Raw genomic sequence first — 16034 nt, 5'->3', positions numbered from 1 at the left:
GACTTTCTCACTGAATCCAGAAGTTCTCTTACCTTTTTGCCTATTTTCTACCCTTTTTCTCTCCTTGATTCAATTTAGATTATTTCTCCTGACCTATACTTCTTATCCTGAAAGTATGACAGATGTAAGGCTCTGCCTCTCAGCTGCTGCTTCCTAAGTGAGCAAACACAATTAATGCTGGCCTTACTTCTCTGGACTTTCTTCTCCAGGACTTTGGTCTACTAATGACTTACTATATTGGTAACACCTTTAGGAAGATGTTTTCTTATATTGTGTTCCAACTTTTTACTTTTCTTCAGGCTAAATTACCTAGTCTGCCATAACTAGCATCAGAGTCTGCATCATGGTTACTTATGACTGGTTTAATAAGCTGTTAAATAAAAAATTTAGGAGGCCTTGTTTTGTGATCACGGCATCTCCCCTGCTGGCTAAGTATTAGGAGGCTATTGTTTTGGACTAAGTTCCTGCACTAGACTCCAAAAGACCAGACTAAAAGTCAAAATGGAGTCACCCCGGCTAAGTTCCAAGTCATTTAGGGTTTGGTCTGACTTCCCAAGAAGTCAGGAGAAAGGTAAAAGCCAGTAGGTATGATAATGAAGTTCCCTCTGCTTTAATCCTTACACAAAAGAGAAAGCCTGAAGTAATGTTATTTTGTATTGTTCTGTCTTCCTGTCCCCACCTTACAAGGAAAGTAACTTTGAAATGACCAATCTGCTTTTTGTTCTTTGTTTCTGTATTTGTTAGCCTTTTTCTGTCTATAAAATCAACCTCCTGTTTGGCTCATAGGAACACTTATTCTATTTTATAGAATAACGGTTGCCCAATTTTAGAATCACAATAAAGCCAATTGAGATCTTCAACTAAATTTGTCGTAATTTTATTCTTTGACAAAGCTTTCATCTTCCTTTCTTCTAGGACAGAAGTGGATTATTTGTAACCGGGCATCAGGTATGACACATTAAAGATGGAATTCATTTGTTCATGTATATAACAAGACCATCAAGGACTTTAACAACAAAGACTGTACTTCATGTTTGGATACAATGATGATAAAGCTTTCTCAGGAAATTGGGCTGGTACCTGCTTTAATAATATGGCTGGCATTCATTTTAAATAAAGATTATATTAAGTTCTCAGAAAACCAGGTTTTAAAAAAGTCATGTAATAAATCTATACAGTGAATAGCATGTCTTTATTCTATTTACAGTACATTTGTTATAAATATAATACATTTCTGAAAAGCTTATTTTTAATTAACGAGTAGATTTATATTTTAAACAGATTAACTCAACTGTTGAAGTTATATAATAAAGAATATGATCATTTTAATGACAAAAATCTTATATTGTGAAATAGTGCTGTCTATACAGAGATGAATGAGGGGAAAAAAGTCAAACTCCTTCCAAAACTATATTCAAAGCATCAGAAAAATTTTTCTTTCTTTTTACAAAGTTATGTATAAGCCAGAGAGAACACCAGATACTGAAATATGAAGACTCTTATAACCAAAGTTCAAAACTGATTTTAGGGAATTATGTGAAGACAGAAAAATCTGTATTTAACACTCTAGAATTTCACAGTAAAGCTGGAATTTATAAACTAATGGCTTAACAGGAGTACTGCCAACAAGGCCTTTCCTTGCCCCAAATTATCTCCTAATATTCAAATACCATCTACAAGTTGTAACAGCAGATTTAGACGTTGTACTTTAAGACGGGCCTTAATAAAGTACATGGATATGTTGAAATTCTGTATTATGAGCATGTAAATTATTACCAGGGTTTAAAGAAATACAAACAAAAAAAGTATATAAGTATTCTCAGTCCAACGTGCTTTGCATCATTGACAAAAATGACAAGTCAAAGTATTCTGCAGTGATCAGATACCACCTCCATAACAAGTTAGGTATTTCAAATACTGCTGTAAAATTCATTCAGCAAAATAAAACTGATTCTTGTGGATTTCGGTACAAACTTGCAAGTTGTCACACATTATTGATGATGATCAGGGCAGGCATGGAGTTCTGCTGACTTGTTTCAAACACCGTAACTTGGTCTGATAACTTGGCAAATATCCTAGGAGTTCCAAGATTATAAACACCTGTATGAACAAAGCATGCTTTCAGCTGTAAACTGTGAATCTCTTGGCTTTTAAGCTGCAGTTTATATTGTGTTTGTCCAAGCCATGTGAATGATCCATGGATTTCCAATGCTTCTGGACTAAGGGAGGAGGAAAATGGTCAAGTTGCAGAGTTTCCTCTTTACAAATTTTTTCCCCAAAGTCCCATTAATATATTCCTTTCGTCCAGCAATTCTATTTCTAGGAATTATTTTATGAAGACAACCATTTCTTAATAATAACAACATTATTACTATTACTGTAATAGCTAACATTTATTAACAGTTATTCTTTTCTAGGCACAATGCTGTGAGTGGATTATCTCATTTAATGCCCACAACAACAGCTAGTAAATAATGAAAACTAATTTCAAATCTGAACTTTTAACCCTTTGGTTATCCACACATAAAAGTGGTACTTTTTGAATATAAGAATGCTTATAATATTGAAACTGTTTATAATATTGAAAAATGGAAATCAACCCAGTACCTGCCAATAAGGCATTAGTTAATTAATGTTATGATTACAGAAATCATACATATAACATGTTTGGATTTCAGAGAGCTGTTCCAGATCCTGTTTGGGGTATTACACAATAATATTCAGTATATGCTTCACATTTTTCTAAAACTCTAAAAATTTCTGAATTCCAAAAAAGTATATGGCTCTAGGAGTAACAGATATGAATCTGGATTTCTTTGTCAAATATTATTTTATAATCGGGAAAAATATTTTAACATTTAATACCTCTATAATACTTCTACAAGAATTCTGTAACACCCAACAAAAAATCAGGGCATGCTTGAGCAAACTTTATCCATGTTACGTAATTATTTGCATAATTTCAAAATATTAAATTGCTCTCAAATCACTCTAAATCTTAAACTACAAAATAATCTTGCACTAAATATATCTTTACCTTGTTGTTTTATGCCGAAGATCAACTATTACATCTACATCAGCCTTAGAACAATTAGAAAGTAAAAGGGTGACTGGTACTACACAAAGGCTATGGAAGAAAAATTTAAAAGGTTAGCTGTGTATTTTTTTTCTTAAAAACAACCTTCTTGAAAATAATACTTATGAATATCTAACCTTCAGCACAAAGTTCTCACATGGCAAGGAGAGCAACAAAGACTATGGTGTAGGTTGTCAGTCTAAAGTATCTCATTAAATTAAATTCCAATTTCATAATTTGTATTCCAAGGCAAAAACTCAATGCTATTCTGTTCCCATTTGATCCTCAAATGTCAAATTCTCCATGCCTTATCTAAATGCTTCTAGTTGAAGAAGAAATGTAAACATCTGGATATCTCCTGGTCTGAAACGAAACTCATTATCTTCATTCCTCCTCTTCCTCCATTCATAATCTCAGTGAATAGCACCTTCCTGTACTCCTGCAAACCTTAGGCACCATACTGATTCCTCCTACTGCCTCACTAGCCTCCATTCCCAATTTTCTTCACAAATTCCTGTCAATTCTCTTCCCCACACATCTCTGGAACCTGGATATTTCACCTTATCTCATTTTTCCTTAAAAATTCAAGTCGTCATGTCTCTTGTTTTACTGCAATCGCGTCTTAATTAGCACACCGATGCAATCCATTCTTTACACTGTTGTTTCAGTGTTTCTCACACTTGAGTGTGCCCCAGAATCACCTGGTGGGCTTGCTGAAAAAGACTGATGAGCCCCACTCCCAGAGTTTCTGATTCAGTAGGACTAGGATGTAGCCCAAGAAGTTGAGTTTCTAACAAGTTCTCAGATGATGCAACGATGCTGGTCTGGGACCACATTTTGAAAACAACTGCTTTACACAATCGTCTTTCTAAAATGCTACTCTGATGAGCCACAAACAATGCCTAGAGAACAAACTGCTGACAACTATTCCCCCACCACTGCACTCAATTATTTGGTTCTTATTAAAGGCTTGGGCTCTAGAGTCAGACTACTAGTGTTCAAATATCAGCCCAACAACTCTCTACCTCAGTTTTCACAAACGTAAACCAGGAATAATAATAGTACCTACCTCTTGGGTTTGTTGTGGTGATTACGTAAGATGAAATATGTTAAGTGCTGAGAATAATATGTTAAGTTTTGAGCATATGTTCAAAAGTTCCATAAACATTATTTGATATAAGAACTTATTTTGAAAAGCTTATGGCAGCTAAACAAAGTATGATCCACTCATATCTTTACTATCTCTGGTCACCTATTCTTTCCTATGTTCTCATTCCTATTCTCTTATCTCCTGGATTACTTTGAGCAGTTAACATTGCTCCTATAAACTCACTAAAATGGAAGCACTCCGATGTGTAAACTTTTAAAACTTTCTCCCTACTTTCTTCTTTCCCTATTTCAACAGTAAGAAAGTCCCTTTTTAAGTCCAAAGCTAATCCCCTCATTCTTCATTGTGTGTATCTTTCCGTGTATTAAGGATTCTGTTGCTCTCCTTGTATCCCATCATTTCCTTCAAGACCATAAATATATCCCTATCTCACCTAGTGAGAAAACAATAAAAAACAGATATTCCCTGATCCTTGTTCATAGACCAACTTCTTGAAAGGGTGGTCAAAACTTAGTATTTTTACTTACCTCCCACTCTGTCCTCAACCTACTCCGTCACTCTTCTACCCCCCATATAGTGATATTCTTCTCAAAAATCATGAATGGTCTCCTTATTGTCAGACCCAATAAACTTTTTGGTTCATTTACTATTTGAACTTCTGCAGCATTTTAAACTGTTAACTGCTTCTCTCTCTTGAACTGTTCTCACTCAACCTTTATACTACTTTCTTCTTATTGGTCTTTTCCTCCTAATTCTTTGATTCTTCCTTTTCAGTCAGTCTTCTTCATAGGCTCCTTTTCCTTAGCTCATTTCTCAGATGTTACTGCTGTGCAGGTCACCATTCTCTTTTTGTTCTATCCCATACCAACTCCTCATCCCCTATCCAGGGATTTCACCAAACTTTATACCTTCAATTATCAATTATAGACTGGTTCTAATAGGCTTCTCTCCATCTTTCTTATATCTGCAAACTAGTAACCTTTTAAAGTGCCATCTGATTTAACTTTTTATTTTTATCAGCACCGCACTCTCCCGAGTGAGCCATGGGCCGGCCCAAACTTTTTATTTTTAGAACATTCAAGCTATTTACCAAAATTACAGATACAACATTTCCCATGAATTTTAGCACTTACTAAATCTTAAGTAAACGATGCTAAATTTGAACTGTTAGATGAATCCATATTGCAGTAATGTCTTAGGTTTAATTCCTGTGTCTAAAACAAAAACAAAATGATATATTTTTTCCTTGTTTTTGAATTACTAAACAATCTGAAAAGGAAACTTTTGGCAACTCCGAAGTGGCTTAAGCAATATCGATCTTTATCCATAGGTGCAATAAATATAGTAATTGTAGTAAAGGGTAATGAATTACTTGAGTGATTTCTATAGACAATATTATTCTAAATTTCTTCTTCATCATTTGGGTTAATGCCACTACCAAAATAAATAAATAAATGTGTGTGTGTTATATAAAAATTTTAACAAAAATAAACCTCAAACCTTTTTTGATGAAATGGATGATTAAATGATTCTGGATAATGAAGACTCGTTTTAATGAGATTAGAAAGCTGCTCTACTGATGGTCTTAAGGAAACTGTAGTGCTCTCTGGCCTGAAAAATTTTAATAGTTCCATTTCTGGTGGCTCCTGAGAAAAGAAAAATATATGACAATAAAAACACTGTTAATAAAAAAGTATAGTATATACAAACCAAAGTTAAAACCAGTAGAGATAATGCAAGGCATGAACAGTAGTTTTTCTACTGTTATTTAAACTAATAGTTGTTATCATTTGCAGTATAATCTAGGACAAAGAAATTAGGATCTGGAATCATTTGTTTATTCTCAACTGTACTGGAGTTTGACTTGAATTCCAGCAACTTCACACATTAGCTCCATAATCTTGGATCAATTACTTAAAACTTTAAGATTTAATTTACTCATATGTAAAAGGGAGTTTATAACAATAATAATTTCAAAGGTGGTTGTGATTCTTATCTGGTAACACTGCTTAGGACTTAGACGGCAGACACTCAATAGTATAACACCTGTTTTAATAGCTGAAAATCTAAAATTGTTTTAAGTTTTCATTTTGAAAATACTGCATTTTATAGATTTTAGTGTTCCAACTATATTAGCTGAAGATTAACATGCATGTAAAAATATCTTAATACAGCCAGAGTCAGGCACATTGTAAATATTTCAATAAATATTATCAACTAAATGAAAACAGAAAAACATCCCATTTGTATTATCGTTTTCTTTCCTGGTTATTTTTTTCTCTATTTTCCCTCATCATCCAGGAGAATTGTGGTTTTCTGCTAGCTTAGTTTGATTTTGATCTATACCAGGGATTGGCAAACTATATAGCCCATAGGCCAAATTCAGCCTGCTTCCTGTTTTTGAAAACAAAGTTTTATTGAAACACAGCCACAACCATTTTTTTACATACTATCTGTGGCTGCTTTTGTATTCCAATGACAGAGATAAGTAAGTATGACAGAGACTACCTGGCCAGCAAGGCCTAAAATATTTTACTCTTTGGCCTTTTTCAGAAAAATTTTGCTGTCCCCTGATCTATATAGCTGCAAAAGCAAAAACTAAATTTGCTAGAAATAAAATTAAAAATTGTGGTACTGGTTCCAGTGATGAGGTTCCAGATTCATCCCATTGACAACTGAAGTAACAAATTAACTATATTATATTCAAGCAACATTCGGGTGCTACTGGTAAAACAAAGATAATTTTTTAAAACAAGAAGTTTATATATCTAGTAAGCAGTAATAGACAAATATAAAATCATATGGCCAGCAATTTCATTTCTAAAAATCTATCCTTCAAAATACATAAAAAGCAAAATATTTGAAACTGGCATGATACACAAATATATGGAAATTAACCAAAAACATTATACAGTGACCAGATAAAGGTTTAATAATATGTTTAAAATACACCTATTTCGGGCCGACCCCGTGGCTCACTCAGGAGAGTGCAGTACTGGGAGCGCAGCGGCGCTCTCGCCACAGGTTCGGATCCTATATGGGATGGCCAGTGCGCTCGCTGGCTGGGCGCGGTGCAGGCGACCCCGAGGCCAAGGGTTGCGATCCCCTTACTGCTCACACACACACAAAAAATACACCTATTTCCATGTTTATATATGCATAAGCATGGAATATTTCTGGAAAATTAAAAAAGAAACTCAACAGTAGGTAACTACAAAAAGTGGCCCTGAGAGGGGAGAGAAAGAGGAAAGTGGAATTTGCTTTTTAATCATTTGTACATTTGGGGGTTTTTTTGTTTGTTTGTTTTTTGCAGTAATTATGACATTTATAATAAAAATTGAAATAAATAATAAATAAAAGTTGAAATAAATTTAAAAAACACAGAGTATGTAAGGGTTTTTTTCTTTTCTTTTTTAGTGGCAGGCTGGTACAGGGATCCGAACCCATGACCTTGGCATTATAAGGTTGTACTCTGATCAACTGAGCTAACTGGCCAGCAAGACAGAGTACATAAAAAAGAACAGTTATTGGGCTGGCCCGGTGGCGCACTGCTACAGTGCGCCGCTTGGGAGCACGGCGGCGCTCCCACCGAGGGTTCGGATCCCACGTACAGACTGGTTCCCGCTCACTGGCTGAGCGAGGTGCGGGCGCAACACCGAGGGTTGCGATCCCGTTGCCGGTCCCGGTCCAGTGCGGGCGCGACACTGAGGGTTGCGATCCATTGCCGGACACGAAAAAAGACAAAAAAAAGGAAAAAAAAAAAAATGAATAGTTATGGGATTAAGGGGAGACTAGAGGAAAAAATTGTCTGACACAGTGTAATGGCCCTAACATGTCAGAGGTAGATGGGAGATTATGCATTTTAGAGAGGGGGAAAATTAACTGACAAATGTTAAAAGAGTTTTATGCAAGGTTTTTTTAAGTGGCAGAGGTTATATGCAAATACAGTTCTTTTTTGACTCAGTCTATACATTTAATTATTGTGCAATACTGCTTTGGGAATCAAATCTTCCTTCTTCTAAGAATATGTCTTAAAATTATAATTTTTATATATCTGCTATTGCCTAAACAGAGGATCCAGATCATGAGGACTTTTTTTTTTTTTTGTGACTGGTAAGGGGATCACAGCCCTTGGCTTGGTGTCGCCCGCACCGTGCTCAGCCAGTGAGTGCACCAGCCATCCCTATATAGGATCCGAACCCGCGGCGGGAGCGCCCCCAAGCGCCGCACTCTCCCGAGTGCGCCACAGGGCCAGCCCCGAATCACGAGGACTTTGACCTATACCTCACAGGGTTGTTAAGAACTAATCTGAACCAAACTTGGCAAATAACAAACACCCATAAATGGTATACATATTATTATTTACTTATGTGGATTACTTTATTCTCCAGTAACAGATAAGAGAATTTATGTAGTTGAATATAATTTTTTAAAAAGCACATATAAAATAAACTATTTCAAACTTTAAACAAATTTAGTTTGGCCAATTAGAGATTCAAATATGAGAGTGGTATACTCTTGGTACTTGGATGGGCTAGTTGCCCGTATTTCAGAATGACTCAAAAAGTAGACATTTACCTTGGCAATTTTACCCTTGTCCAGGATCTGTCACTAAGGTATTTAATCTCATTATTTTCTCGGAGTTGAGTTACACCGAGATGCTAAATCACTATAATACAGTTTATGCAGATGAATGTTTTATAAAGCCAGAATGTCAATGTAATAAGGTATGAGGGTACTTCAAAAGTACATGGAAAGATTCATATTATCTTTTTCCACTAACTTTTTGAAGTACTCTCGTATAATGATAAATATTACTTGCCAGCAGCCTGACCAATGTGCACAGTCTTTTTGCTGGTAGGCTGTTCAGGAAGCCAAAATTTCAGAAGATTGCTTGCCAAGCATGGAATCAGACAAGGGGGATTAGTCAGATTAACATAAACATTGACTGGTATCATGCTAATCCCCCGCCTCCACACACAACGGAGATGTAACTACAGGTACACCAAATACTAATGTGCCCACTTATCCCAGGACAAGGCTTGGGTGGGTACTGGCAATATATTCTTTTATTCTATGATTTCATAATTGACCAACTCTCTTTCTACTGGGCAGTTTCTTTCCTCAGTTATGTTCTTATTTTCTCTCAGGTTGAATTCAATTTGTTTAAGACTGGGAATGCTATCTTTGTGACCCTGTATATTTCTGCTCTTCTCCATTATGTAGTTTTTCAAAAAAAAATTAATGAATCGTTTTATTTAAAAAAAAAAAAAGACATACAGGTAATATATGTTCGTTGTAAAACAAATTCAAGTATAAACTGTGTAAGATAAAAAGTGAAAATACCTTAAGACTTAAAGATTCTTAAGGAAAAATGTTTTTAAAACATTCAAAATTTAATAGTTGTATATTAATCTGCAATACAATCAAATTAGCAGGCTCTCATATTCAAAAATAATAAACAAATTTCAACAACCACTCTATTAGACCTGTAGTTTACTAAACAATAGCCCCTTCTCCCTTTTTTTTTTTTTTTTCAGTTAAAATTTTACCATTAAGTGAACTGAATGAAAGTTTACATTTCACTTAACATGTACTAAATGCAAAACATAAGCATAGCTGTGAATTAGAATTAAGTCTGATAAGTATAAACAAGACATGTAAGTTCTGGGACTAGAATATTTGCTAAAGAAAATAGATTCTGTTGTTAGACTAGTAAAATAATTTTGTATTTTTATCCTTTATAAGGCAGAACAAAAATTAAAAGACATGCTGATTGCAGAATTGCCATGTTGAAACTTGCAACCTTAAAGCTTATTGTGTACTACCTGTTTGTGTGCAAACTGTTAGTATTACTGAGCCACTGATTGGTTAAAGCATTTTTGGTTTCTTAAAGCAGCAGAACAAATTTAGTAACTCAGCATTCTTTACTCATTCATTTAGTAAGTACCAAGTACTTATTAATTATCAAGCACTGTTAAGAGGTTGCAGAAAAATAGTAAATAAAGCAGACAAATTCAGCCTCAATAAGTCTGCCTGGAAGATGAACGGAGCAATGTGAAAATTAATCAATTATAAATCCTCAGTCAATAGAGTTCTATTTTCCTTTTTTTTTTTTGGCAGCTGGCCAATATGGGGATCAGAACCCATGACCTTGGTGTTATAAGATTGTGCTCTTATCAGAGTTCTGTTTTCTTTCAGACAATTCTATTTACTTATTTTTTTCATTGTACATGTTTGGGGTATAGTTTGTTGTTTCAATATATGCAATTATTGTATAATGATCCAATAAGAATTGTTAGCATATTTATCACCTAAACATTTATCATTTCTTTGTGGTTATAATATTCAAGATACTCTTTTCTGGCTATCTTGAAATATACAATACAATATTATTAGCTATAGTCACCCTAGAGCACCAGAACTTATTATTCCTATCTAACCTTAACTTTTTAACTTAGTACCAGATCAGTTCTTTCAGAGAATTTTTTTTTTTTTTTTAAAGATGACTGGTAAGGGGATCTTAACCCTTGACTTGGTGTTGTCAGCACCACGCTCTCCCAAGTGAGCGAACCAGCCATCCCTATATGGGATCTGAACCCATGGCCTTGGTGTTATCAGCACCACACTCTCCCAAGTAAGCCACGGGCTGGCCCCTTTCAGATAATTTTAAAACTGAAAATATCATGACATAATATATAGCTCTACTTATTTATAGATTGTCTTTGTTCTTAAGAATACTCAATAATAAAGTATTTATAGGGGCAGAAAGGTAGGATGCAGGCAATTAACTTGAGAGTAACTACTTGAGAATGATAAGGGAAAAAAATCAATATATGTATGTAAATAGAGAAAGAAAGATAAAGCAAATAAGGCAAAATGTTAACCACTGGTGAACCTGAGTGAAAGATATTACGGGAATCCTTTGTACTTTCTTGCAACTTTTCTGTAAGCTTGAAAATTATTTCAAAAAAAAGTTGTTAAAAATAACGGGGGGGGGAGGGCTTTGACAATTAACAGCCATTATTTATAAACACAATACAGGGTCACTGTTTGAATTACTAGACTAAATGTACTTAAATTTTGCTCAGATACACTACGAGAATTTTCCAGTAAGATTAAAAGTATTTTAGGAAAAATAAGAAAGCCTATTAAACATTATTAACAGCTGCTGTACAACACCAGAGGACACCTTTTACATTTTTACCATATGCACCCAGGAGTGCTGCAATGATGTACTCCTATTAAAACAAATAAGAAAACAAACAGAATATGGTTCCCTTTATCTCAACCAAATCAATTCTTTACATAGCTATGAATTCTAGATTCAATATACAATATATCTTAGGAAATCCCAAGATAACAGATGCATCTTAATACTCTTATAACAGTGCTAATGAATTTTAAAATCAATGTGTTCATTTCTAATTTTAAGTCTTCTGCTACCTGAACAAACCAGACCCCTTCAAAAACACAAAAACCAACCAAATAAAAAAAAAAAACCCCACAAGTTCACAAGAAAGCCCCAAAGCAAACTATGTTATTACCTGTTTCTGAGGATATGAAAAGGCTTCTTTTCCTACAGTGTGAAGAATAACATGATGCTGACCTTCCAAAATAAGTTGTTTACTGTCTTCCACAACGTATGCCTAAAAAATACAAAGCACAAAAATGTTTCCCTGCTTGGCAGTAACCTCAAAAGTAACCAACACAATACTTGATGGAAGGTGGAAATATTATGACTAAAATCTATCAGTTACCAACATTCAAAGTCTTGATAGTATTTGTACTTTTATTTATTCATTCAATCACTAATGTTATCTATTGAAAAAAATCTGTTTTGCCTCAATATAACACAGTTGGTCTGTATATTTGAAAGAGAAACATCTCGAAATCTTTTCCAATTTTCTCTAGAATTCTTAAAAAACTACTTCAAAAGAATTGTGCCATAACACAAGCTTTTTTCCTTAATGGACTGCCAATACACAGGCAAAAGGCTTATTCTTGTAGTCTTGCTTCTGAAATGCCCTAGGGTTTATCACATAGCAGAGCAAAATCAGAGAGTACAATCATAAATCTTTTAAGTGGAAATATAATGTCCTTGGAGACCTTAAATATAAATACATATGCTTTTAAAAAGGCTTTTTTAAATTCCACTACAATGAGCTGATTTCTTCTATATTAAAATACTTGTTCCAGTTTATAACTCTTCTTCCTCTTGAACTGCTTCTGTCCCAGGGTTATAAATGGGTCCGATCTACTGTTACTGTCACATTAATGCAAATACAAAGGCTTGATTTAAGGCTTGATTTTTTTTTTCGACAGGCTCAATTTTTTAATCATTAGAGTCAACAGACGTAGTCAAAATGCTATACAAGTTCCTAACTGCTTACACTTTTAATTTCTGTACTTATTTTATCGTGGACTAGTGAGTTTGCCATCCATAGATCACACTTTGAATAGTGCTGCACTAAGGCAGAGGGACAGTCCAGGACCTGCTCAGCATCTGTGTGTGCAGAACCCAGAAAGGCAAGAGGAGGTAAATACCTGATGGGGTGACCTTTAATCAAGAGAGGATGAGAGCTGATAGATTAGGTCCTGAGACATGTCACATGTCTACTCCAATGGTCCCATGAAATCAAGCCACAGTCACCCATAGCCATGGCTAATTCTATAATGCATCCTTCTCCCTGCACAAAGGCTTAGACTTTTAAAATAAACTTTTATTTTTGGTTAAGATTAGTTAGAAGCTGCTATGCCCCCTTTCCAACTATTTTTTTCTCAAAAATGTTGTCCAAGCTCTTCATTTGCTCCTGAATCATATTTAACTGAATCCTATGCTTTCCGTACATCTTACTCCACAACTTAAATAACTTTTCAAGTTTTATTCCAATGGGTCAGTTTTGCATTATTTAGAGCCCTCACTAAAGAAAATCTACCACTTTCTCAACTGAGTAAACAATAAACTTTTCATGGCCACTACCAAACAATATCTCATGCTTTAAGCTATTCAAACTTCCATTTTCCAGTGAAGTAGCATCACAATCTTAAATAGTTTTCTTCTTGTGATCAGCAATATTAGCAGTGGGCTTTTTCTTGGGGCCTTTTTAAAAATATAACACTCTTCTTCCCTATCAAGATTACTGTGGACTTAACAATGAGTACATAATACAGCATATATTACTCACAATCTTGTCTCAGAAATATTATAGATTGTTATATGGCATGAACCTGTGGAGTGAAAGACACAAATGCCAAGGGTCTATCAAACACTTTCTTAATGGACTGTAGTTTACATTAAGGAGAAATGCTGTTGAGCCTGGAAATAGGATCTTCTTGATTCTAAGCTTCAAGAGCATTTGATTTCAAGCTAATAATGTGTAACTGACCTCTTTAGTATAAAACACTTTCTATAATCATTGAAAGTATCAATTTACTTAAGTATTATTTGATTTGAAACTCATACAAATCCAGCTTGGTTTCAAAAAAGGTGTATTTCAAAATATGTGAATTAAAAAAAAAAACTCTAGAACACCTGAATCAATTTAAAATACCTGTCTTGACCATCGACTATGGGCACGCTGGCTCTTATATCACACAACACAAAATCTTGTCGCATAATTCAAGTGAATATTCTTGGACAAGATCTTTAATTTCACTGTAAAATCACTTTAAAAAATAGGTAATACCTGCATGTGATACATAAGGGTGTACTGTACTATAAAAAATAAAGCTCCTCTGTATTATAGCTCAATTAACTTTAGGGAGAAAAAATGCATAAATAATCTCATTCTGTTCTACCATGTGTGGACTTTACTTGGATCTGAATTTTTAAAACAAGATAAAGTGATAATTTCAAATAATCTGAAAAATCTGAATACAGACCACTAATTAGATAATTATAAAAGAATTATTGTTAATTTGGTTGGGAGAGATGATAATAATGTGGGATTATATTAAACAAAAAAATCCTCATCTGCTACAAGTACATACAGAAGCATTTACAAACGAAATACTGTCATTTATAAAAATACTAGAGCAAAAAAATTTTTTTTGGTATATGTGCTGCTGAAGTGAGAAAGTACAGCAAAAAAGAAGGTAAAAATTTTTTTTAAAAATGTTAAGGGGTAAGGAGGTGAATGGAATAGATGATGTATGAACAGCAATAAATTAATGGCTGTTGGGCTGGCTGGTTAGCTCAGTTGGTTAGACCATGCTGTTGTAACACCAAGGTCAGGGTTTGGACCCCTACACTCACCAGCTGCCCCCCTAAATTACAATAATTAATTAATGGCTGGTGAAGCCATAGTAATGGTTACCTAGAGATTCATGGTGCTATTTTTTCCCTCTTTTAGTGTTTGGAAATGCCAGTAATAAAGAGTTTAATACCAACTGTTTTCATGGAGCTTAACATGTCTATAATATTCTCACTAATACAAAGAAATAACCGTAACACAAGGAAGAAAGTCATTTAACTTGAATGAATTCTTTTTTTAGGCAAAAAAAAAAGGTCACTATGGAAGTGTTAAAAAGTTATAAAACAACTTCAGTGTTGCAGCTGGAAAAGTTAAGCAGAAAAAAATATACATAGTAGTACACATTTCTCCTTCAGCTTAAAAATCAAATATCTGCAAGTGAGGCTTGCTGAAATAATTTAGTAACACATACCTTCCATAATATGACAATATTCAAATCCACCTCACTGCACTTTTGAATCAATCTCACAGCATCCTCTACTGACTGTTTTTCTGTATGCACAGACAACTGAGGTGGTGGTTTTTTCAATTCAGAAGATAAACTTCGATAGAAGAAGTCTGCACATGGGCTTGCTGAACTTATTATCTGTTAAGAGAAAATTACTTGTCTACATAAATGTTTTTAATTAAGTATATCTTGTCAAAACTTATTTTGTATCACTCATATTTAGTTTCAATTAAACATATCCTGCCAAAATTTACATTTCTATAACACACACACACACACACACCCCCAAAAGGCTTATTCAATGTGGTTGAATAAAGGGAAGCCACTTGAACACCTAAAAGATTTGGTATAAATTACCCTGAATCTTAAAGCTGTTAGCACAAAATAATTTATTGATACTTCCAAGACATTAGTTTTGATCTTCCAAGTGTCCAAGAGGATGACTGGGGATCTCCAACAAAATGAATAAGAAATAAAATGTTGAAAAGATATATTTTACTATTAAAATAACAGAAGCATTTCTCATTCAAATACTTAGAATGCTAAGCAATATCTAATGAAAGAGCATGAAAAGAGTTAATGGCATTAATTGGCTTTTATACCTGGATTCAAAACTATAGAATTTCCCTTATAGGGGAAATCTTCATTCATTTATGGTTTCCTGCATTACAGGGTATGAATATATTATGTAGATGTTAAAGCTTTGAGTTGATTATTAAGTAAATATTAAGTATTAAAAAATATACACATTTTTGCCCTTACATAAGTAAACTTTTTCTGGTAAAATGTTATTCCCATTGCTTTCTCATTAATCTGTAGTACTTGGTAAATTCTATTTACTCAACTAGATCATTCATCAAAATGTAAAATGTCTTTGTTTCTGCCTTTTTTTCAGTGCTCTTACACAAAATTACTTAATACAATGAAAAATTATAACCTTAATGTAATTTAACAGTTCTACTGATGTTTCTAAGGATTTTAAAATTTTTGAAAGAAATGAACAAAACAAACACCCGAAGTACTGAAAGCTAAATTCAACATTTCAGGAAGTACAGTATCTCCAAAAGTCATACATGTTGTGGAACGATTGGACTTTTGGAGCCCAGAGATATTTCTAAATAGCTGCCTCCTTGAATGGTAAAAAGA

At 34.1% G+C, this 16034-nt stretch overlaps 1 protein-coding gene across 1 annotated transcript in view; it reads right to left on the bottom strand.

The window, feature by feature from the left end:
- Positions 1 to 861: 861 nt before the first annotated feature.
- Positions 862 to 16034, bottom strand: part of TRAPPC8 (trafficking protein particle complex 8) — a 79732-nt gene continuing 64559 nt past the window's right edge. The window contains exons 24-28 of the mRNA XM_008569612.1: positions 14853 to 15026; positions 11732 to 11833; positions 5685 to 5830; positions 3038 to 3127; positions 862 to 2219 (exon numbers count right to left, since the gene is read on the bottom strand). Coding sequence (XP_008567834.1) covers positions 1985 to 2219; positions 3038 to 3127; positions 5685 to 5830; positions 11732 to 11833; positions 14853 to 15026 — 747 coding nt within the window. The 3' untranslated portion in view covers positions 862 to 1984. The remainder of the gene's footprint in view (positions 2220 to 3037; positions 3128 to 5684; positions 5831 to 11731; positions 11834 to 14852; positions 15027 to 16034) is intronic.

This window comes from Galeopterus variegatus, unplaced genomic scaffold (assembly GCF_000696425.1).
Source record: "Galeopterus variegatus unplaced genomic scaffold, G_variegatus-3.0.2 Scaffold520, whole genome shotgun sequence".
In the NCBI taxonomy this organism is placed as follows: domain Eukaryota; kingdom Metazoa; phylum Chordata; class Mammalia; order Dermoptera; family Cynocephalidae; genus Galeopterus; species Galeopterus variegatus.
The sequence above is the reverse complement of the archived record's forward strand: the minus strand, read 5'-3'. Positions and strand labels throughout refer to the sequence as shown.